Source organism: Lepidothrix coronata, unplaced genomic scaffold (assembly GCF_001604755.1).
Source record: "Lepidothrix coronata isolate B3197 unplaced genomic scaffold, Lepidothrix_coronata-1.0 Scaffold46, whole genome shotgun sequence".
NCBI classification, from domain to species: Eukaryota; Metazoa; Chordata; class Aves; order Passeriformes; family Pipridae; genus Lepidothrix; species Lepidothrix coronata.
The window spans coordinates 3894682-3918721 of NW_016690226.1; the positions used below are offsets into that span (position 1 = coordinate 3894682).

General features: G+C 39.1%; 1 protein-coding gene across 1 annotated transcript in view; it reads right to left on the minus strand.

Moving 5' to 3' along the window:
• The window catches only part of TBX15 (T-box 15), a 93377-nt gene that overhangs the window by 25728 nt on the left and 43609 nt on the right, over positions 1–24040 (minus strand). Inside the window, exons 2-5 of the mRNA XM_017814819.1 lie at positions 14508–14721; positions 5843–5944; positions 3931–4102; positions 3400–3567 (exon numbers count right to left, since the gene is read on the minus strand). Of these exons, the coding sequence (XP_017670308.1) occupies positions 3400–3567; positions 3931–4102; positions 5843–5944; positions 14508–14721 (656 nt within the window). The remainder of the gene's footprint in view (positions 1–3399; positions 3568–3930; positions 4103–5842; positions 5945–14507; positions 14722–24040) is intronic.

Below are 24040 nucleotides of genomic sequence, written 5' to 3' on the forward strand. Positions count from 1 at the left end.
TTTTTTTTTTTTTTTTTTTTTTTTTTTTTTTTTTTCTCCTTTAAATAAAGGAAGGGGCAGCCAGACTAACTGCTTTGGGGGGGATCTTCCTTCATGCTTTATTTTTAAGCATGAATTCCATATTGGTAAATATGAAAAATAGCATGAGGATTTTGACCTTGCAGTCTGTGGTATTCTACTCACTGTTGGCTATTCCACAACCTGGTGTAGCACAAGAGCTTTCCTCTGCCCGCCTCACCTTGTCCTGGAGATTCTGCCTCTGGAGTGAAAGGAGAGTGAGATCTCCAGACCCTATCAAATTTGAGGTGTTTTTTGCTGAAACTGCTCAGTAGGGACTAGTTTAATACAGTCTGATCTGAAGTGGATTTGCAGGTGTTTTGCTTCTGTCAGAACCAAGCCTTTACTCTGAATATGAACCTCAGATCTGGAATGCAGCTCCTATTTTTGCAGAAGCTTAATTTGTGAACTTAATTTCCGCTAGCCTGACTTTGCAGCTGTCCTGGGACTTGTGTGTACAGACACAGATATGTTCTGTAGAGGATGGAATTACAGAAGAGGGAATCCCTGTGGTGGATTTGCTAACATTTTACAATTGTTTCCAGAGACACTTCTCCCAGTAAGACAAAGTTTTACAGCCACTGGAGGGCATGCCGGCAGATTCAGGGGATTTAAATTTGGGTTTAATGAAAAGGTTTCTCCAACCGACTAGAATCTCCTTACTGGTATTACAAAAATGTGATTGTGTCCCCCAAATTTTTCTGGACAAAATCCCCAAATGCTTGGAATTCAGAGAGACAGAAACTTTAGTGCTTATTTAGAGTGAGGCAGCTTATGGTACCAGTCCGTGACAGGGATCCCTCCCTTAGCACCTCCCTTACCTGTGTAATTACGTCTTATAGGTCTGGTCATGAAGGAAAAATGACAGGCTTATTTCCTCTCATTTCTTCTCCTTCTCTATCCTCTTTTCATGTCTGGTTACAGCTAAAGTTTTTGGAGTATATGCATTTGGTTGAGAGGGGTAGGAAATTTCCCATACTGCAATTACAGAAAACCCACCATCATGTTCCAATATTTTTGATCCATTTCAGATCCTTATTTAAGTCAGTTTGAGGGGACCAGACTGAGAAAAAAAGTTAATAATAATGGGAAGAAAAAGAAGCAATCATGGGAGCATTGTCAGCATGTATGTTGCAAAAAACCCCCAACTCTATGACATTTCACTAAATTGTTACAATTCACAATTGTTAGAAATTGTTTAAATATTACAATCTGCTTTAAGCTAATTTAATATGTGTCTGTCCCTCAGTCAAAAAATACTGAATATAATGACATCCACTGAGTTCATGAAGTCATTCTCCACAAGCACAGTTGTTGCCATGGAAAAAATACTAACTTCATAATTTTTTTTCACCGGCTTTTTTCCATTCAAGACTCCTCTGCAATTCATGGCAGGAAACTGTATAATCTATTGCCCTAACAGGTTTGATAGTATATTATTTTTATTCCAAGTGGGTTTGTACCCTCATTCTAGTTTTACAACAGTAACTTGCACTCTCTAAGTGGACACACTATTAATGCAGCAAAAATCTTCAATAACTGACATTCTGTTTCACATAGCTGGGGAAAAAAATTACCTTATGCAGCCCTTTTAATGCCATCACAACCCATACCCCAGTGAGGAGGAGAATGGCAGGAAAGGGAAATGGGATGTTCCTCTCACCTGAGAGTAAAACAGGGAGTATGTGTAGGCAAACAAGAGAAGGCAAGCTCCCTGAACCCAAAGCATGACAGAGGTGCTGTGAAGGCTAATGAGAATCTCTGAGGCAAGGGCAGCTGGCAGATGAGCAATACATAAGAAGACTACAAAAAGAATGGGTGGATACAAGGAGCTGTCAGTATGTGCAATGAATATGCCTGAAGAAGCGATGAAGCAGGACACCTCATCAAAGAGTAGGACACAATATTTCACTGGCCACTGGAGGAGAAGGGAGAGCAAATGTGTACAATCAGAGCCCCACCCAACCCGGCTTTGAACACCACCAGGGATGGGGCATCCACAGCTTCTCTTGGGCAACCTGTCCCAGTGCCTCACCACCCTCACCACAGTAAAGAATTTTTTTCCTAATATCTAATCTAAACCTACTCTTTTAGTTTGAATCTATTACCCCTTGTCCTGTCACTACACACCCTTATAAAAAATATCTCTACATCTTTCTTGTATGTAGAGTACTTCTTCAGGTACTGGAGTATGTAGAGTACTTCTTTCTTCAGGTATCGGAAGGCCACAACTTAGTCACCCAAAGCTTTTTCTTCTGATCTTTATTTACAGTGGGAAGCATTTTTTTTCCCCCAGTCCCAGCCCGCTGTCCACCCACTCAAGAGGTTGGAAGAGAGGTGTTATTGAAGACTAATGCAAAAAAGATAAGTACCTCAGCTTTCTCCTCCTTTGTTGTTACCAGTTTTCCAGCATTGTTTATTGGAGAGGTACACCTTCTTGAACCTTCCTTTGCTGGTTAACATATCTGTAGAAGCCCTTATTATTTTTTCCAGGTTCAGTTCCAGCTTTGCCTTGGCCTTCCTCACACAATCCCTACACAATCATACTTAATCTCCTTACTCTTCCCAGGTTACCTGACCTTGTTGCCATCGCCCATGCATTTGCTTCTTTCCCTTTAGTTTGAGGTCCCTACTCAGCTATGCTTGTCTCTTGAGTTCTTTGCTTGATTTCTTGCTCCAGGGAATTGCTAACTCTTGGCTATATAGAAGACTTCCTTAAAGATCTGCCATATCTTTTATGCCTTATCCTTTGTTCCTGAGGGCAGTCTCAAAGGCGATCCTATTGACTAACTTCTAGAAGGGCTGAAAGTTTTCTTTCCTAAAGCTCAGGGGCCTAACTTGACTCCTTACCTTAGGACATTTATGCACGAGGATTTCAGTTCATATGCAATACAGGCGTTCAAAGACTTATTTTGTCAACAAACTGATGAGATTGCACTTCTTTAAAAGTTTTTCCTTTGCTGCTATAAAAACCCCAACTATGTGTTTTCTTTCTGAGACAACAGATCTGGACTAGTTGTACTACCTTAAAATTATAGCAGGGACAAGACACAGTAATTTGTACCATGAGACAGCAAGGAAATTTGAACACAATACATCTCTTTATGACTGATCTCACCTACTTACGTTACAGAAAAAGATACAACCATCTTGTCTCCAAGGTGGTTTTCTGACTGGATACTTGAAATCTACACACTACCCCAGAGCAAGCATTTTCTTTTTTAGCCTGTAAAGTGTACGCTCTTCTTTAGCTTTGTTTGGTAGAGAAGAAAAGGTCTCAATCACAAAGAGCACACTGACATTTTTATGACCATTTTTATGCCTGAAGGCACACATCTTTACCTGTTGATTTTGGTAGGCTGTCACTGTGGTGAAAACTGTCTCAGGGAAGTTAAAAGTTTTCACCCCATCTCCTGAAGGAACTGGCTTTGTAGGAGAAAGATCACTGCTGAAATCCTTGCGGATGACATGAACACGAGGCTGGTATTTATGCATTGAATGTAAGATTATCTGAAGAGAAAACAAAAGGAAAAGGACTTTTTTTCTTTCCCAAATATTTTACAACACATCCAGATGTACAAGAAAGCAGGGATGGAGTAAGAGCTAATATGACGAAAACTACCCTTTTCTTACAAGCATGTATGAGACAAAGTTTGTGCTAAGTGCAGAGAGAAAGCTGCTTTATTGCTTTATAGTGTCAGGCAACAGTTTGAGGAAAAGCACTGAAATAGGGAAAAAGCTCCATAACTCTGGAAAGCAGCTACAGACATGTGCTGAACAAGACAGAGGAGCATCAAAGCAGCAGCAGCACCCTTTCAAGACTGAGAGGAGCAAGGCTGGGACAGCAGGCACCACAATTAACTTCTAACTTACATGGCCTTGATCATCAAGCTCGTTGTTGGTCAGCTTGAGCTTGTCAAAACTGACCACCTGTCTCATCCAGGTGTCTCCAGAAGCCAGTGAGTCAGGGTGGATGTAAACCCTTGGGGGTACTGGAGAGTCAGCATTGCCAGCCACCATCCACTTGGAGCTATGATACACATACCTGAAAAAGGAAGGGTAGACCTAAGGGAAGTTGTCACTCACTCACTGTAGGAATATGTCCAGAGCTCCTCCTCCCCTGCCACCCTACCGCATGCAATTCAAGCTCTCATTTGCAGTCAGGGGAGAATGTGCTTTATTGCAACCTCCTACCTTCTAAATGAAAGCCAGATTATCCCTGAGCCACTTGTTCAGACTTGATTCCTTATTAAAACCGCCTTGCAGTTATTTTGCCAGTAAAACTCTGCCACATGTGCCTTCTCAACTCCTTAACCCTCTCTGAGCCAGAGTAAGAGGCTGGAAAATATGGATAAACAAAGTCCTCTCTGAAAATATTAATAAATGCCCTGTAATTTCTGGAAATCGGCACTGGAGCCCATCCCAGACTTTGCAAAACACATGTGGCTTCACCTAGAAAGGGCAACAGCCAATAGATACCACTAGAACAATTGCTAAAACAGAATTTCTGGTTTGAAATGTTGCAAAACAGGAAATTCCATATGGTATTACATACATTGGGACTAAAGGAAAAAAATTATTTTTGTTTTCCTGACCTTTTGTGATCTTTTGTGTTCCTGATCTAGCCATCCTATATATGCCATAAATTTTTCTACCACAGCTTTGCCTCGACACTTTTTTTTCTGTCCTGCAGCTAGTTCCATCTAAGGCATTTCATAAAGAGTCCTGCTAACACCTCTAATTCTGCCCTGTGCTGCCCCTCATTGGGTCTCTACTCAGCTCTGCTAAGCTGTTTCAGTCTTTACCTACAAAGAGTGACTAATTTCCTGTATTTTCATGAGAAATGAAAAGAAAAGAAAGGTCTGTTCCTTTCATTGCTAGTTTGCTCAATGGACAGAAACAAAGGGTAAGACAATATATTTATTTTCAATGTTAATATTGTCAGAACCGCACTCAAAGAAAGGAAAAAACCATCCAGCTGAGTATCAAACACTGTCTTGATGCTTCCCCAGGAAAAACATTTTCCTGAGAAACACTCTGCACAATTTGAGAGCAAAAATGTAGTATTTAGCATTTGAAGCATAGGGTCAATTCCAAATCCCTGAAATCTGGTTCAGTCAAGACTGTTAGGGGAAAAGGGGTCTTTTAATAAGAACACATAAATCACCTCTGTCTGGATAGTTTTCTGGGATGTAGGGGACCATGAGTTTTCCAGAGTACATTTAAGGGTCAGAAGCCCATTAATATCAGAGAAACCTCTTCCTGTCTTTCAGCTCAGTGGTGGAGTGTTTTTCAATGACTCCACACTCTGGGTCAGGGACCAATATTCACTGCGGCTGCTGTGCTGGACAGTGAATGCTTTTAAAATTTAAATCACCCAATTCAGTTCAGGCCAGACCTGAGGTTCCTATCTTAGTTCAGGGGCTGCTTGCCCATTCCTTTCTTGCTGAAGTAGTTTTAGAGACTGTAGACTCCCCATTGATAACTCCACTTATCAGTTCCCTCAGAAAGTTGTAGCGAATCAAGTCAATTAGGAAATGCCTGACAGGGAACTCCTCAATTAAAAACTGCTATTTGAAAAGAAAAAGATTTAGATCCAAAGAGACTATATCAAAACTTTGGATTTGTGTCTCATGATTCTGGTCAAATCAACCACGTTGATATAAATCAACATGGTCTCCTCCAACAGACCTTTGCAATGGTGTATAATGGCAGCTGTCCTTGCTAGGCCATCATTAACAGTAAGTTATTATAAGGTTCCTACCTCTGCACTTAAAAAGCTTACCTGTATCTCTTGTTATCCACAGGGACAATGTCCATGGCAATATAATACTGCTGGTGGGGATCCAAGCCTGTAATTTTCACCCTCATGGCTGGAAACATTCTCCTAGGAAAATAAGAGTAGAAATAAGGGGGGAAAATGGTGAATAAGGATGCTGAAGTGGGTCCTTATACCTCTTTCTGACACCAGGAGCATGCTACTTTACACAGTCCAGTACTTGCTATGACTCCTCTGGACTTGGTGTGGGTAGAAAAGACTGTGCTGACAGTGGTTTGAATCTTCAAATTTTTCCCACTTAGAAAAAGGAGTGGCAGGATAACAACCTGTAAGTAATAATACTCACAGTCAAGCACTCTGTTTCCAGTTCATAGCAGACAATTCTACTATACTTTACACAGATTGTCCTCTCTAAGGCAGTTTTAGGTAGTATTTTGTGCAATGTTGTCTTTCTATGCCAGGTCTCTTTTAAGCATTTTCTCCTGATAGGCAAATTATGAAACTATACGCCAAGAAGAATCAGTTCCCAGCTTTTCTCTTGTCTGAGCTCAAGTCTGGTTTTGCTGTACACTAGTCACTGCTCTGGAAGTGTTTGTAGCAAAGCAATAATTTCAGAAGAGAGCAGATCGGAACAGTTTTAACCTTGAAGATGTCAGTGATAGTGTGGCTATGGCATAATTTCTCATTCTTAAAAACTTTATGGTGGCCAGTAGACCAATATTTGTTCTATACCTCCCTCAAACAGCACGCTAAGGGAATTGCTTGTGCCATATTATATTTGCAAGTAATGTGATATTTTCACGTCTTCATGAAATCTGAGGAGCAGAACTGCATGAAGTGCAGACGAAATCAAGCAACAGAGTAGAGCACTGAAAGAAATTCTGCGTTGTTTCACTGGCTGTTAACTCAAACCTGAGCTCTACTTGACTAGCTTCTTAGTCCTTATCTGAGAAAAACTTGAGTGGAGGTCCTATAGGATGGTGTTACTCAATTGCATGACTTCTACCTAGAAAATGCAAAGGTTTGGTAGGAGACACTCTGAAAGTATTGCATGCTCATACAAAATTACATTCTACTTCTCTGACAAGTAGGCATATCCTTATGAAATGAAGGTTTGGATGGAAGGAGGATATTAAAGGGGAATTTAAAATCATAATGCCAAAATAGTGGAAAAGTGTACAAGAAATGTTGTCCACTTTTTCCAGGAGCCATCCCTAGAAACCATCATGACACTTTCCTTTCTATTTAGTGAGAAGCAGTGAAATATCAGAGAAGAAGATTTAATTCTCCCAGAATTTCTGTTTCTCAAGGTATTACTAGTGGACATAGTCTGGAGAAGGGAGAAAACAGGAAATTTTGTGTCAACATCTCCAAACATGTCTCTTAAACTTTTCACTGCAGGGATGTGACCGTGACAAGATATTTTATTCTTTCCCATCCAAGTCACATAGAGCCACTTGCAGAAGAGGGTGAGAAGGAGGAGGTTGGTGTTCAGCCTTTACCTTACCCACAGCTCTTTCATTTCAGACCACACTCAGAAGATAATTTCTGATCTATTAGCAACTGCAACTGCTTTGGAAAAGGGCCGTTCTCTTGGGGAGTGGGGAGAGTACCACAGCACAGCTGCCGCAGCACAGCTAACCCAAGTTATGAGAGACATAAAACTGTCAGAAAAATCATCTGCAGAAACCCTTCAAGGACAAAGCAGATTAGTGCAACTGATGGTGTGAGTTTACTAGTCAAATGACTTGGGCGGGGAGCGGGGGAGAAGAATAATGGATTAGCCTTTGGTGGCTTGAGGGCATTACCTTGTTTCTATCACAATAGCTCATTAAATCTGCGAAGCCAAGTGGGTACAGCATGTGGCATTTTACAGTCCAGCTCTCCTTAATTAGAGAGAGGTGGCTTGGGAGCAGCTAAAGAGGTAGGTCATGTTTCAGAGGGTTGATGAGAAATGCAGGATTAAATCTGAGTCTCTTTGGGTCCAAGACTACACACTGTATTGGGAAAATTGCACACTCTGTGTGTCCCAAGAAGCTCCCTCCAAATCTGCAGTCCCGTGTAAAGTTGCAGTATAGCCTGTGGGGTTGTTGCTGATGAAATACCTTGTAAAAGATTACCGCAGACCATTCAGCAGGCTTAGAGGCTAATCTCTAAAATGATCGGAGAGAGCTCGGCTGATCCCACTGCTTTCTCTAAGGTTTAAGTGAACTTTTGAAGTTTTGTAAATTGTTACTGTTTTTCTTTTTCTGTGGGTGTAAAAGTAACTTAGGTTTCTTTGCAATAAGGATGTGGCCTGGAACTGTCACAGCAGGTCTCCGGCAGCACTGCTGTGTGGAAAGGGGAAAATGGAAAAGGCAGAGGCAAACAGTGGTGACTTAGGGATGTACCATGTGTAATCCTGGTAAATTCTCTGCATTTCCTTTTGGTTGGCTCTTGGTCGGCTCTTGGTCCCCCAGAGACACCAGCCTTATAGAAAACAAGGGGCTCAAAGGTTTGGAAGGAATTCAGGCCATTTGAATATGGCTTATGAATATGATATGAATTAACAGTCAAGAATCTTTCATCTAGACAGGTATCAGCTAGCTTTATAGCCAACAGCTACAGACATGAAGGCTGTCTGTTTTCATTGGGAACATCTGATGACATCTGATATATTTTAGGAAGACGTTTTATATCAGCAGCAGTTTGGGATGATCAAGTTATTTATATGTTAGCTTTACCACTCAGCAGGAAAACAAGTCTTCCTAAACTTAGACTGTGAACTTACACACAGTACCCTTTTAGGAGAAATACGATGTGATATGAAATAAGTTATTAAATTACTTTAGGACAACTTACAAGTGTTTTAAAAAACATTTTAGTAACAACCATATATCTCAATCTACTCAATTTCTGTTTTCTTTCATAATGAAAGTGAGGTTTATGAACATCAAATGTGAAGAAAACTAATGATATATAAACATCTCTAAAACTTGATCAGTATTATCCAGCACTGTAGTGTACTGATATTAAGAACCATGTTTGTGAACTTTCAACAAAAGAAAGAAGTAGTTGGATTTTGGCAACTAGCATTATATTTTTGTTGTTGTTTAAAATTTTCATTTAACACAAAAAATAGAGTTTGATATTCCTCTGTGAAAATTGTTCAAAGAAGGTATATCAGGTGTAACAGGTGTATTTCCAAACTGGATTTTTTCCTCCAATAGAATAAAGCTTCAGTTTTTAACCCTTAAATTAGAAACTAAAATAAGATTAGATTTGCATAAGGGTGACATCTGTTAAATACAAACCCTAAAATGAAGGGCTGTGCTCTTCAGTTGTAGCAAAAGACAATTTGTCTATTGACAGTAACAGAGTAGTCATTTCCCAGACATAACAATATCCAATAGAGAAACTCTACAAAATAATCTGGTTTAAATTTGCAGATTTAGTGTGTACAGTGTTTACAGTGTGTGTGAGTTTACAGGGCAGCCTGAAGTTATCATTGCTATTTCATATCTTATATTTCCTTGCATTTAAGACTGATGCCAAATTATATTTCTTTATAAAAAAACAAACGTAATGTGTGAGGGAAAGAAAGGTAATGCAAGGCAAGGCAAGGCAGGGCAAGATAAGGTAACAGAGGAATGCCTTTCTGTTTCCCTCTGCAGTATGGGATCACGTAGAGGAGATGTTTGTTTTGAGAGGAAAAGCTGAGAGCAGGGCTTGGGAGCAAAAGGATTTATTGTTTATGAGGGAGAGGGAGATTAGCAGATCTTCTCAGTTGCTCCCAAAGGGGATATTTTTCTGGAAGCTGGAGAAAGCTTATCTGACCCACTGGGCCAGGACCTCTAAGCAGCAGTTTGGAAGCCGTAACCTGCCAGATCTTGCTCTGAGAAGTCCTCTCCATGGGCCCCTTCAGCATCAATAGAGCTTCAATACAAAATCCCTGCTACTGTCACTAACTGAAGAGCACTGGAAATGAAAAATATTGCTTGGTAATGTAAACAGCCCTAAGTACTTGTTTCAAACAATTGAGACTCATGATTTTAGGGAAGCAAGGAAACTCCATGCAAAATACCATTTTGCATACAGGAGTCAGGAGAGGACAAGGTCACAAGTTCACAAGTTCCACTCGCTTCTGGCTTTTTCCACTCTTATTACCAAGCCTGGCCTCAGCACTTTGGTTTGAGCCATCCTGCTGTGTGGATATGATAACTGTGATACGACACATGAGATAATTTCCCCTATTGTTGAGATGAGACCCTGGCTCTGTGACAGGTAAAACCTGAGTTCCCAGAGCAATGTGGATGTGCTGGTATGCATGGTCACACTCATATAACCACCTCCATAAATAGTAGGCAGCCATTCCCTCCCAGAGAAGGACTCCAAGCACTCTTTATAGTGTATTCCTGCAGGAATAAGTGCACATTGTTTCCCACTTTGGAGAGTACTTCTATGCATCAGTTAACAGTTACCCCTGCAACTCAGATGGCCATAGACTTTAGATAGGGATTGTAGAGATGATGGGAGAGATTCAAATTCCTCTGTTGATGTTGCCAGGGTACAAGCATGATCACTGTTAGTAAAGGAGGGTAGATTAAAAGAGTTAAAGATGGTTTTAGGTCTAGTTGCTCAAATCAGTACGGCTCAGTGCTTAAGCTGAATTTATTTTATTTTATACAGGGTCTAAGATTGCCTTTCAAACAAAAAGGAGATAAAGGTGATTGCAGATTTGAACGCACTGCAGATGACAGCCATTTGCATCTTTTGCACAAGGAACAAAGGTGTCTTGTTATAAGCATCCTATTAAAATTTGAATAACAATGTTTTGATGAAAGGGAAGAAAGGAAAAGTCATAAGAGGACTGGAATAAGTTATGAAAATAGACAAAGAAGACATCTGTAAATATAGCATCAAGAAAAGAAAAAACAAAGCAGAATTAAATATGAGTAAGAGTGGGAGTCTGAAAGACAAAAAGTGTAGTGAGCCTGACGTAGTCAGGATATAGCTCCAGAAATACGTTTGAAATGAGAACGTAGGTTAGAAACTAGCATTACATAGCAAAACAGAAAGACATTGTGTGGTCAAGCAGGAACCAAGCAGTGCCTTACAGGTCACAGAAAATTAAGGAGCAGCTGTAGTTCTAGGCAACTGAGTCTGTAATTATAATGGCTTCCAAAACAAGAAGGTCTTAGAGGATTCAAACAGGGTTTCCAAAGAGGAAGCAATAAGAACAAAATCTTCTGTGGGGAAGAAAGCAGATGCAAATTACCCTGTGCATCTCTTACAATTTCAATAAGTAGTAGGAAATCTTGAGGAAAGAACACGAGCTCTGCTATTTTTTCCAGAAATTATACATACTAATCTATGAGATGCATCATGTATCATGCATCCCACATGGAGAAACAGGACTACCTGAATCAGCTCTCACCCATCACTAACACATCTTCTTCTGAAAAAAAATGTTTAACCAGAGAAGTTAAACATTTCATTAGTAAATGTTATCATATCTGTAAGGTCCATGCTCAATAAACAGGCATATTACCTAAACAAACTGCGCAACTCTTCATTTTACTTTGCAACAGTCAACCTACAAATATAGTCAACAGGAAAAAAAAAACCACAACCAATCAAACCCCTCCAATATTATTATCATCACTTCTGGAGAAGAATATCATCAAGCAGAAAAAACCCATATATTTAGTAGCTACAGCTACATAGATTTTCTGTGGGTAGCCAGTGATGAGACAGTTGGCCATCAGAAGTCAAGTAAGCATCTCCTTTCAAGGAGAAAGAATATTATTTAGGATTATAAAGAATTTATGATTTGCACAGTAAGACATGTAACTGATACATGGTCTTCCATAAGTGGAAAAATTATCCAAACTGGAGCTTGCAAAGGCACTTGAGAATATTATTAATGGTGTTATAGGAAAAAAATCTTGGAAAGAGAAGTATTCTTTACAGTCCATACAGTTTTTCCTATGTCTATTTCCTTCTAAAAATTATCAAAATATCTATTGCTTTGGACTCCTTAAATAAAGTTAGTGTGCCTGTCTTTCTTCACATGTGCTATTAAACACTTCTGACAGATGCATGAATAAGAAAGGAGGTGTTTCATCAGAAGATGCAGACCAAGATTTTGACCAAAGAATAGAGACCTCTCTTCCAAAACATGAGCCAAAATCTAAGCAAATCAAAACAATTTTTTCTTTTTTTGCTTGGGGCCAAGTTGAAACAAAGAGAAAAAGATCAGATGAGGGAAGTGAATTTGAATGTTTGACTTTGCAATGCTTCTTTACTAAATAAGGCTCATTTTTCCTGGCATGGTGGTTCTCTGGAATTGTAGTTCAGCTCCATCATGTACCCACATGGAAGGAACTATGTACACCTCACAATAACTCTTAATCAGCTTTCTCTTATTACTGTGGAATTAGGGATAGATATCTATTGTTTGATATGGTGATACGCGATGTGGGAAGACGTATTTGTCTGAAAGGCAACATGAAATTGCAAATTTCAAGAACCATTGCTGACATTAAACATTTCAATTCATATATGTCAGATCAATAGTTTTAGATCAAAAGTGTCAAAATACATAGTTCCAATCAACAAATAAGAGTTTACAGCTCAAGGAAAGCTGATGAAAATTTCCAAATGGGAGTTGTTTAAAAAAAAAAAGAGAGAGAGAAACCAAACCCAGAAGCGCATTTAATTCTGTGTATTTTCCTAAAAACGTTTAAGGAACTACAGAATCTTTTTTTTTTTTTTATATGTACATCAGCCTGACCAAACTCTTCCAAAGTATTTAATTTCATTATATCTCTCCCCAGAATGTTTTACCATGGTTTTTATTCCACAACCCTTCCTTTTCCAGGATCCCTGCCAATGATGTCAGGGCTTCTGTGAAAAGTTGCATTGAACTATTTGCAAAATTCCAGCGGCATTGATGTTTCAACTTTTTCGATGACTTAAAAAAAAAAAGAGAAAAGCATCCTATGATCAGGGTATGGCTTTTTAAGATGTCAGAAAGGTCAGCTACTTCATTCAGAAAAGTGTGAGCTGATGAGATCATCTTCATACCACTAAGTTCTGGGCATTTTAGTTTGAACTAGTATTGGTAGGCTTTGAGATATTTATGCTGCTCTTTAGTCTATCTACTCTATGTATCATAAGAGAATTAAATATAGTTAATCCAACAGGCAATAACGTATTATTTTACGTTTCTGAAACAGCATGGTCCAGGCACCAGGATAATCAAGTCAGAAGCAAGGAAGTTGGTTCTTCCAGTGCCATATTTAATGACGCTGGACAGATCACCCAATCTGTTTAGGTCTCGATTTCACCCCCTATGAAAAGGGGATAATAATAAATTTTCTCTGTGTTTGCTTTGACAGCTCCAGAGAAAAGGTGTTGCACAATAGCAAGTGATATAATTCCTGTTACTTTGCCTCTTCCATTTGAGAGAGAAAGGCAAAACCAGCAGCCCACCCTGTACTGATGCAAGATGATTCCTGTGCCACAGAGATCATATATCTAACACTGGGAGCTAATCTGGCTCTGATAATCTTTTTGGGCGATCATCTGGGTTATATGTTCAATTTAACTTTTTCAAATTATCTGGACTTCCTGGGGCTACAGAGTAATAGCACTAACTTCACAAGAACAGAAAAAAACAAGTCTAGCTGTTCTGGAAAATTCTGAAAGCACAGATATAAAACAACACTATAAACAATAGAACACCGTGGGTTTTCCCCAAAACTCGAGGGGAAATCTCTTCTGCATCCCTGAGGCAGGGTCGGGACAGCTCCCAGGGCAATCACGGGATCTGCTCGCCGTGGCGGGATCTCTCCGTGGTGCTGACATTCTCCTTCGCTCCGTCAATCGGAATTAAAACCTCATTAGGTGGAGGTGAGGAACAGACTGTTAACGCAAACGTGGCTAAAAATCCTAGTTTGGGGGATCTAGAAATGTACAACTAACTTCAGGTTTTGTTTTGGCAAACAGACGTCTAGCTATTTTTTAATAGTAAGCGGCAATGAAGATCTTTTCCTTGGCTAACAGCATGGTAGAGTGGGTTTTTCTTTCTAAAAGAATCTCGCTTATTAGTGGCTCTTCCTAATCTCAGCTGACATAGTATCAGCTGCAATAGCCAAGGAAAACATTAAGCCTGCACATTTTTTATACAGGACATCATTAACACTTTATCTATGTAGAACTGCAGGAAGACATTCATTTGGTGCAAAAGTGAGTTTGAATTTCACTGTATTTGAGATTAAATCAACTGGCTCATGAAGTGCTATGGAAACTTGAAAGGAAACTCAAATGGCTCACCCCAAAATGCATAACTCATTTTAAATTCAGTACAGCCAACAATACAACGATCGTTTCCTGATTTACTTATTCAAAGAAAAGACCATTCTCAACAGTTTCCTGCAGCTGTGAGTTCTCCTTTGTAGCCATTTATTCAAGTAGTAATATGAAACAACTTTACTTGTCTTAAGAAAGCTAGTAGGAGATACAGCTCTGAAACTCTGACAGCCATTTAATTTTTCCTGTGTATTTATTCCTTTGGCTCATCAAGAAGGAAAAAGAAAAGTTTCTTTCTCCAAAAAAAATATTTTTTTTTTACTTTGTTTGGTTATGATTTCTTTTTTAACTAGATAGAAAACCAGAGATGTCTTACCTGCCTGCTTTTGTGATGATCATCTCTGTCCCAATGTCATGAAATCTTTTCCAGAGGTCAGCACACTGCAGCTCTACCTGGATCTCTTCCATGGATGAAGGTGGAGGAGGCTGAGGGCCTGAGCCACCAGATGTAAGGTCGGAATGGGAGCCAAATGAGCAGGATGTCCTTTCTGTCAGTACCTCTGTGTCTGACCCAGTGCTCTGCTCTGAGTCTGCAAAGTAAAAAAGTCAGGTAAGATGCTCCAGTTCTACCTACTGTGAGTGTTAAAAGGAGGGAAGAGGGAAGTCAACACAGAAAGTGCTAAAGAATAGTACAATGCCCTTTTATAAGGTGTATATATGTATAACACGTATATATTTATGGTTTGTTGTGATTTGGGGCTTTGGGTTTCCAACATGATATCTGGCATTTTTGTAAAGTTTTAGAAACAGCTGAAAAAAGGACCCTCAGCATAAAATAAAAATAGTAGCAAGCAATGCAGGGGATGAAGTAAAAAACATAGATTAAAAATAGAAATGAAAAAAATTCATTCAATCCATAGTTTCAATCTAGGATTAGATGGGCTTACTGGAAATCTATATTACATTTAATTGAATATTGTCCCACACTACTATTGAAGAGTTGGTTATTTTTAAACAACACTTTTTTTTTTTTTCATTTTAACATCTTTTTCATCAGAAACAATGAACAGGTTTTTATTTTGTTATTTGACAGCACTGTTTTGGAAATGTTTTATTTGCTCCTATAAAACTTTTTTTTTGAAGAATGATATTTCCTGAGAGATAACCATGCAGCTTTTGGTGAATAAAATGCTCTAGGCTACAGAAGAACAAAAAAAGGTGATAGTAAACATATGGAATATGTTACCAAGGAAAGCGATTGAAGCAAACTGCAGAAAAGAGCACACAACAACCTCTATGGGGGAGAGGAAGAAAAAGGTTTGCTCAAAAAACAAGCAACCAAACAAAAAAGTGAGGTTCAACTAGTTTGACAAGTCCAGGCTGTCATATTTGGTCAGGGAGCCATTTCTTTGCAAAAATATCTCATTAATGTGTTAGGTAGGTACAGTGTTTATATACAGCCCTCATTCTCATATTGTAGGGCTAAGATGAAATTTTGCAAATAGCAGTGTTTTTTTGAAACAGGGTGCATGCCCACATTATATCCAATTAATTCACAATACATTCTGTAAAGCCATGTGTTTATGTCTTGAGTCTGATTTTTGACAAAGTGGCATCAGTATTATATAGATGATTAACAGCAGAATAAAGTGATGTGAGACACTCCACCAAAAGGCTCAGGAAGAGCTGTGTAGATTTCAAACAAGATTCAGAAGCACTATTCTTGAGTGTCCTCATTGATCACATAAGTACAAGCAATCTCAGTGAAGGAATAAAACGGCTATTTACACATATTCTCTGCACTTAAAAAAAGAAAGAGATATCCCTGTCTGCAAGGGAAACCTAAGGAGACAAAAAGTAACAATCTGTGCTAAAAATGTGATTAAATCATACCATCTAAAATTCCTTCCATACCAAACAAATGCCTTTAAGAACCCTGAGGTCATGGAGGCTGAGTCTCAGGTTTACAGTGTTTCTGAGAGACAGTGTCTGCAGGAGCAAGCTTGCACATCAGTGCAGAGGGCAACAGTCAAGAAGATGCAGGCGGTGAAGACACCACCTGTGGAACCACCAACCCCATCTCCTGCCACATAGAAACATTTCTGGAAAATCCATTTTGCTGCAGTGGTATGGACACAAAGTCTTTGGCTGACAGTATAAGAGAAACTTCCAGTCCCAAATGTCACCAGGAAGCATTTATTTTTTGTGAGAGCCCTAGGTGATATCACTGGACAGTGGACATTTTGCTCAAAGGATGTTTCCAGAAAGCTCTGTCAATTATTTAGACAATCTGCCAGTACAATGTAGAAATTCTGTAGGACACTAGAAAGGTTCAGGATGTATTGCTCCCAATCCATTTTGGACAGGGACTCCTTTATGTCTCCCACAGACTTCCAAGTTGGGCTGAAGCCTTAATAGGTCAATACTTCTAAAGGAGTAGCAGAAAATTACCAATGTAGGATTGTTACATAGAGACCAGTACTACACTCAAAACCGATGTCCTAGACACAAGGTGATTCAAGATAATACAAGATACTTGCTGAGGTTCTGTGGCCACAAGACAAGAGGTCACTATGCTTACGTCTTCCTAGGGATGGTTAATCACTTTGTCCTTCAACAAAAAGGAAGAGGATGCTTCAAAAATCACAGTAAGACCTTTCTATATATCTCCTTATGTGCTGAACCAGAAGTCTTACATCTTCTCTGAGGTCATAGAATCACAGAATTCACTAGGTTGGAAAAGACCTCTGAGATCATCAAGTCCAACCTACGACTGATCACCACCCCATGTCAACTAGACCATGGCATCAGGTGCCACATCCAATCTTTCCTTAGACACCTCCAGGAACAGTGACTCCACCACTTCCCTGGGCAGTCCATTCCAATATCTAATCACCCTTTCTGTGAAGAAATTCTTCCTAATGTTCAACCTAAAATAAAGCTAAACTACACTGAGAGTCTAAAGAGACTGGACCTAGGGAAAACCTTCCATTATGGAGTCCTCCTTCTAAAATGAGACACCAAACTGTAGATTTGAATCTAAAGAGGTTGGTTTAGGCCACATCACTTGTGCTTGGTTCAGGCACTCAGAAACTCAATGCGTCCTCTGAAGCAGTATGGTAAATGGCCAACAGATGGCACTTGGCTAGATGCTGTCCCCACATCATTCCAGCATTTCCTGGACAACTTTTCAAACTGGGTATGTGGCTGGAGCCTTGGGGATCCCTGGAAATTAAGCAGAACTGCATGCTGCAGAAAATTAAATATCAGAGGCTTAAGCCCCCCTCACTGATTTTATGCTGATATCATCCCATTGACTTTACAGACTTTTGGAGGGTTTTTTATTATTATTATGGAAGTGGAAGGAGAGCCACAACATTTATTTATTAATCCCTTCCCCATTTCTACCATCTCCAGATCACCCTGGAAATCCTCAACTCATAGTTTCTTTTCATCCTCAAATTCCCAGGCTTTTTTTGGCAGATAGGAAGTAAACACCATTCTCACAAGTGTGGTGACCTGAGGTCAGTATCCCCACTGAATGTCCCAAGATAATGGACAATATCCTGTACCAATACCATGTCTCCTGGGATCAGAACCTTCTTACCCAAATCAGTGAGGTGCTACTGCCTGACTTCTTTCTACTACTCAACGGGCTAGTGTTCCTCATGTAAATTCCTTGGGTTTTCATCAGTCTGGTACAAGAGGCAAACCAGCATGGGAAATGTTAAAAGACATTAATTTTCTAAGCAAATTCGTACATGAATCTTCAGCAGAATTTTCACTGCAGCTGGAGCACAGCAAGGATAATGCTCCCCTTATTTAACCAATAAAATAAAAAGAGCTCAGTTTAGTCCTTGGCCATACCATGTAGCTCATGAACTCAACAAATGTTTTACTCCAAGCTAACAAAGAATGTAAACTACAGGAGTGAAAACAATGACAAAAACCTTATATACATGAAACACCACCTACCCAGAGGAGCCCAACAGATTTATTTTCTTCCTCTCATTACTTTTTCTTCTCTCTTTTTTTTTTTTTTGTATACATGTAGATATCTAATGTAGATCCTGTCAGATTCCATTAGCGTAAAGATTTCTCTTGGGTGGAATGTGGCAGCTGTTACAAGCTGTTAAGGGTTTGGTTTTTTACTGTTTATTTTTGTTTGCAAGGTTTGTGAACATTTAGTGCAACAGGTGGTCCTTCACTCTCCCCTGCAGTTGACTTGCTGGCCATTAGGACCTGCCAACTAAAAAGAAGGTACAAAATCCTGAACATGTAAGGGCTAAGAAAATTTGGAGGACTTTGGGGGGTTTTGGGATGGTTTTCTCCTATCAACTCAGCAGAAATTAGCAGAGCTGATACCTTGTTTTGCTGCTGGTTGCAGACAGATCTCAAGGTTCTTTTCAGATTTCTAATTTTCAAGCTGGCTTACTGCCATCCCACAAAATCAGCAGCATAAAACCCATGCACATAGCAGTGTGACCATACTGAAATCTTGAGACAAAATGTCACAACCGTATGAAAGTGAAAGAACAGAAACTCACTAAGTCCAAGCACTTCGGAAAAGTGGAAATTCATCTGACTGCGGTGAGTCAGCTGCTGGTGCAACTACTTCAGGTACACAACAGTTTTCCCGTGATTACTAATACTTGGGCAAAAGCTAAAAAAAACTTCAAAAATACATGAGAAGTCTGGCTGTGGCAAAGACGGCAGGAGCAGCAGAGGTGAAGCAAACTGCAGAAAGGTTTGGAGTTCAACAGAGATGTTCAAATTAGCATGGTATGTTTTGCACAGCTGATCCAGCAATTGCTCTTGCTGTAGGCAAAGGTTTCTATACACTTGGTGATTGTAACCATATGGACCTACAATACACAACAAATAACACAAAGATAGTTCTGCAGGTGTTCTTATATATTATTTTATCCCCCTGAACTTTTCCATTCACTCACATACCCTACTACCTTAATCATCCCTTCTTCCAGCACTAGGCCCATTATCAACTTCATACAGTTAGAATTTATAACCTGTTACCACAGATAATAGATTAAGGCTCAAAGCAACCTTTAAAAAATCATCTATTCTATCCCCCAATAATATTCATTATTATTATATTTGTGACTGCAAGTTGCAACCAATATCAAGATTTTACTGATATGGAGACAATACAAGCTTTTCCAAACCAAGAACTTCCTCTATACTCCTGCTATATTGCAATCTCAGGCAGCAAAAAGAAGCATTCAAATAATTAATTTCCAGCCTAAGACCTTTTTGTGAAACCATAGCAGGACAAAATGACATTAACAGCAACAAGACTCAAAAAGACAAAACCAGAAGATGTAGAGATAGGGAAATGTGGCATAGACAAATGAAGAGACCTGATAACAGTCACAAGTGAAATCAATAGGAGACTAGCTGATTCTGAAGGATTGCTCTGGCACTTTAACTTCTAAGGCTTCTTCATCCTCCTGAAATATAGTTTTATAAGGTGTTTTTGTAAGACCAAAAAAGCATGTAAGATACATTAAAAAAAGGCTGCTCCTACCAAAACTAACACTGAGTATAAGGCCAGTAGTGTTGTTACACATCTATATCCCCATGGCAAACACAACCAGTAGGAAAACATAAAAACAAACAGAAGACAAAAAAACCCCCATGCTGGCTTTAGCTGTAAATGCAAATCTTGCATCAAGTTGACTATGCACTGCCAAGAACTGACTTATACTGTTTTATTCTATGTAAGACTCAACAGAGAGACATGTGACCCGGCAAAATAAAAATCACTCTGATTCACTGGTATGCTCCAGCTGCTCTGCTCCACTCCACCAATGCAAAACAGCTGTAAACCTGGTTTAACTAGCAAGTTAAATTGGGTTTATGGCTTCTTGGTATTGGCAAAGAAGTACAAAGCAGCTGGCACTTACTAGTATACTTAACCCTGGGGGTTTGCCCTTAAAAGCTAACTTTTGCTCCAGCCGGAAGAAAGAATATCAGCCACAGTTAAACTTTAAAATAGGGTTTTTATCTCACAATCTATTGTAACTTTTTTAAGAATGCCAAGAAAAAGAAAATGTACACATTATGCCAACATACAGTTTAGGACCAGATATTCAAGATACCAGCTCCAGTCCTGAGCTACCTCAACTGAAAATGGAGATGTTGACTGCTGGGCTCTGAACTCATCCTTGGCAAATACAAATTCTCATTACAGAAGCGTAAGCTAGGTGGCCAAGCGTGTTCCGAGTAGTGTCACAGCATAGGATTTTTTTGTAGACTTCATATGAAATCCTATCTCTCAGGAAAACTGCCTGCAATTCATCAATCCATGCTTTAGACTACCTATCATAACTAAAAATATCCCATCAAATAGTTGTCAACAAAAAACCTGTCCTATAAACTTTCCAATCTATGGGTTTTTTGTTTAAAAGTAGCTTATAAGCATAATTTTTCCCACTATAGGCTTCTGTCCAATCACAGTTCAGGAGAACAAAATCCACTGAAATAGCAAAACTTGGACTCAGAGTTTGATGCTGTATTATTGTTTTCTGGAAAACAAAAATAACTTGGGTCTTCAGTATGTCAGACTAGCTTTGTGGAAAATGCAATTTGAAATCTAAGTGTAGAGGAAACCGAGAAATTCCTAAAATTCCCTGAGGAGATTCTCTGCAGCTGTCAGTCAGAATTGACTTAGGACAAGGAATCACCAGCACAGCCTCACAAAAAGACTGCTCAGTAGCAAATATTTAGAAAGCCCATACTTAAAATAGTACAGGGCTTTAAAAGAGCATGCAGAAAAATAATATTCGGTTAAATGAGAATTAAAAATAAAAGACCATAATACTGAAAAAAATGCAGTAGAACACAGAACAGCAACCTTTAAAAACATGAGAAGTAATAGGGGGAAAGTGGGATGTTATTAGAAGAAGGAGGTGAAATTGATGACAACTTTAATCTGGCCAAGATCCTGAACTGTACAGACTACAAAGAATTTGTCTGGCCCATGTCCAAGGGTTTGTGTAAAATTAAAGAGTGGAAATGCTCTTGAAAGTTAGGAAAACTAAAAAAAATAAGAGACCAGGCATTAGATACATTATATGCTGTAGCCTGTAAACATGGAGTCATTATTCTTATAAATAAAATCATACAACAAATATTTAGAGACCAACCCAAATGAAAATGTTGGCTCTAAATAACCACAAATTGTGCAGGAGTTTGAAACTAGATCCCAGCTCTGTGGCAGGCCCTTCCCTGATGGAAACGGGCACCAACTCTGGGACAGTCTGTTTCTGGATTTTGTGGCTTGGACTGCTCTCTGCCAGATAGGAAAAAAAAAAGCATTCATAAAAAAAGGAAAACATGACACAAGATTAATGCTGCAGAGGTATCTATTCTGTCTGAAACCAATGTGAAATTGTTAGGAAATTTATAATGCCTGCGAAGTCCAGAAAACATTGACCTTTTTGTAGGCATAAACACAGCTCAAACAAATGAAGCTTAACATTTTAAGTACATTAATATTTAGCTGATATTTGGTGGCCTACAAAACACAGGGAAAGAGACATTATATATATTTCCCTATACCACGGGGGTTATCATGACAGCAGTATCAGGGAGCCAGATGGAGGAAAGAGTCCTACTCTTTCCTGAGTCTTTCTGAACTCTTGGTACTGCCGTCATGTGGCAGTGAATTCCACCATTTAACTGTGCACACAAGAAGACAAAAAGTACTTTTTCACTTTAAAATGCATTGCCTTTATGGTATGACTGTCCATTTGCTGCAGTGTTATAACAAGATAAATACTACTTTATGTATCTCCTTTTTAATGCAACTATTTCAAAAGGAAGTCATTAGAAAATTTCCATGGGAATGGTTTCACAAGAAAAAATGCATCTCCATTAAGCTGAAGTTTCAAGTTTAAATTGTTCATTTCATTCACAATCTACCATTTTCTTTTGGGAAAACAGTAATTATCAGGCCAGTCCTGTTGAACTGATGTTTGGGTTTGTAATAGTTCAACAAATCATTAGAGTACGTTTTTTTCCTCCACATGCTACATTAGCCAAACTGTCTTTCAGACCTCCCACACCCCTTTCTGAGCCAGACTTTGGAAGACTATCTGCCCTCACACAATTTTGATTCTCCTCTACCTAAACTTCTTGACTGTAACCCAAATCCTTTCAGATTTTATTCATAACAAAGCTTCTTCTTGACTCTAAACATTTTAATTGCTTGCTTGCAGAATCTGTCCTATTTTTGTTACATGCACGCGTACACATACAAAGATACATAAATATATGTATGGGATTGAATTCCTAAAAATACATTTGAGTTTTAAATCAGTGATCTACCACTGGCTTACATAGCAGAAATTACAGTATTTTTTATGGTACTTTCCATTAAATTTCTCACAACCTAATGTTCCATTTGCTGTTTTGATCACCTCCACAGAGTAACCAGACATTTTTACTAAACAGTGAGCCTGGGGTATTTTTCACAAGTGATAAACATATTCTTCCTTTTATTTGCTTCACACAAAACTGACTTGCATCCAAATCAGCCGATTTTCCTGCCTCTGACTATGTAGCCATACAGGTAGGGTTGAGAGAAAAGATTCTCCAAAAGCATCTGAGTGTGGTGCTAGTGTTTTTTAGCTTCTAGTGTTTCAAGAACAAGCCAGAAACATAAAAAAATATTTTTAAAAGCAACAAAATGGGGGATAGAGTTGGTATTGGTTCATGGGGGACAGAACCATGAGAGACTAAATAGGTTACAGCACTGCATTACAAGAGTATGGTGCATGGACCAGGAAAAGATGTGTTAGGAACTTCAATCAAGCCTGTGCTATGAAAGGCAACTGTGTCATATAAACACAATTTGATTTGAAATCTGAAATATCACACACACATGCCAAGCCATAAATGGAATTTCCCCCCCCCCCGAAAGTATTCTAAAATCCCTTGGCTTTCATGTACTTCCACAGAGGAAAAGTAGCACAAAACTCTTGACTTAGCGTGAAGGATCAGTCTCAGTGCATGTATTCTTTCCTTTTTCCTTAACATCCGTGCTCCTTAGATGTGTATTTGTGGCTTGGCTTTTTTTCTTTTCTTTTAGTAACTGTCTTCAGCTCAAACTCCCAAAGTCACATCCTGACACACTCTGCCAACCGCAATCCCACACGTCAAAGTCCCTACATGCAATCACACACGCTGATTCCAGGAAGCACACACTGCTGGATTTTGTTGCCTTCCACTGAGCCACCCTGATTTACGCCTGCTGAAGCTCTGGTCCAGAGTGTGATAACACCTACACTCCACAGTTGTCCCACACGTGTATATCCTATTATCCAAACAACAGATGCACCAGCACGCATTCACACACATATTCCAACATCTGGCGATCACAGTTAACTGTAATAACTCCATGAACTTCATTCATCTTTACAAAACTCACAAACACTTCATCTATACAACCACTGAAGAGGTGCCTAACCCTTTTCACTTCACTGAAAGAAGTATAGGCTTTTAATGTGGCATTTACAGTCACACACGGGGAAATACAAAGAATCACTTGCACTTACTCTAAAAGCACATATTTAGTCCTTCTGAATAACAGAGCATGAATGGCTCTTGACATAAACACTTCACAGGTGTAGCACACAATGTGCATACAGATATAAATCTATTTTTCAGTCATACCTGTATGTGTGCTTACATGCTCTTACTGCTATGAGACTCACTTTTCCACTTTCTGGTTAGAAGTCATGCCAGAATAAAACTGATAAAAGGAAATGGAGAATCATGTCCAGATGTCTGTTAACTTAAAAACACACCACTGCTTAACACTAAAATTGATACTTGCATAATTTAGCATTTCTGAATATCAGAAATTTCCAGTCCGTTTTTCTTAGC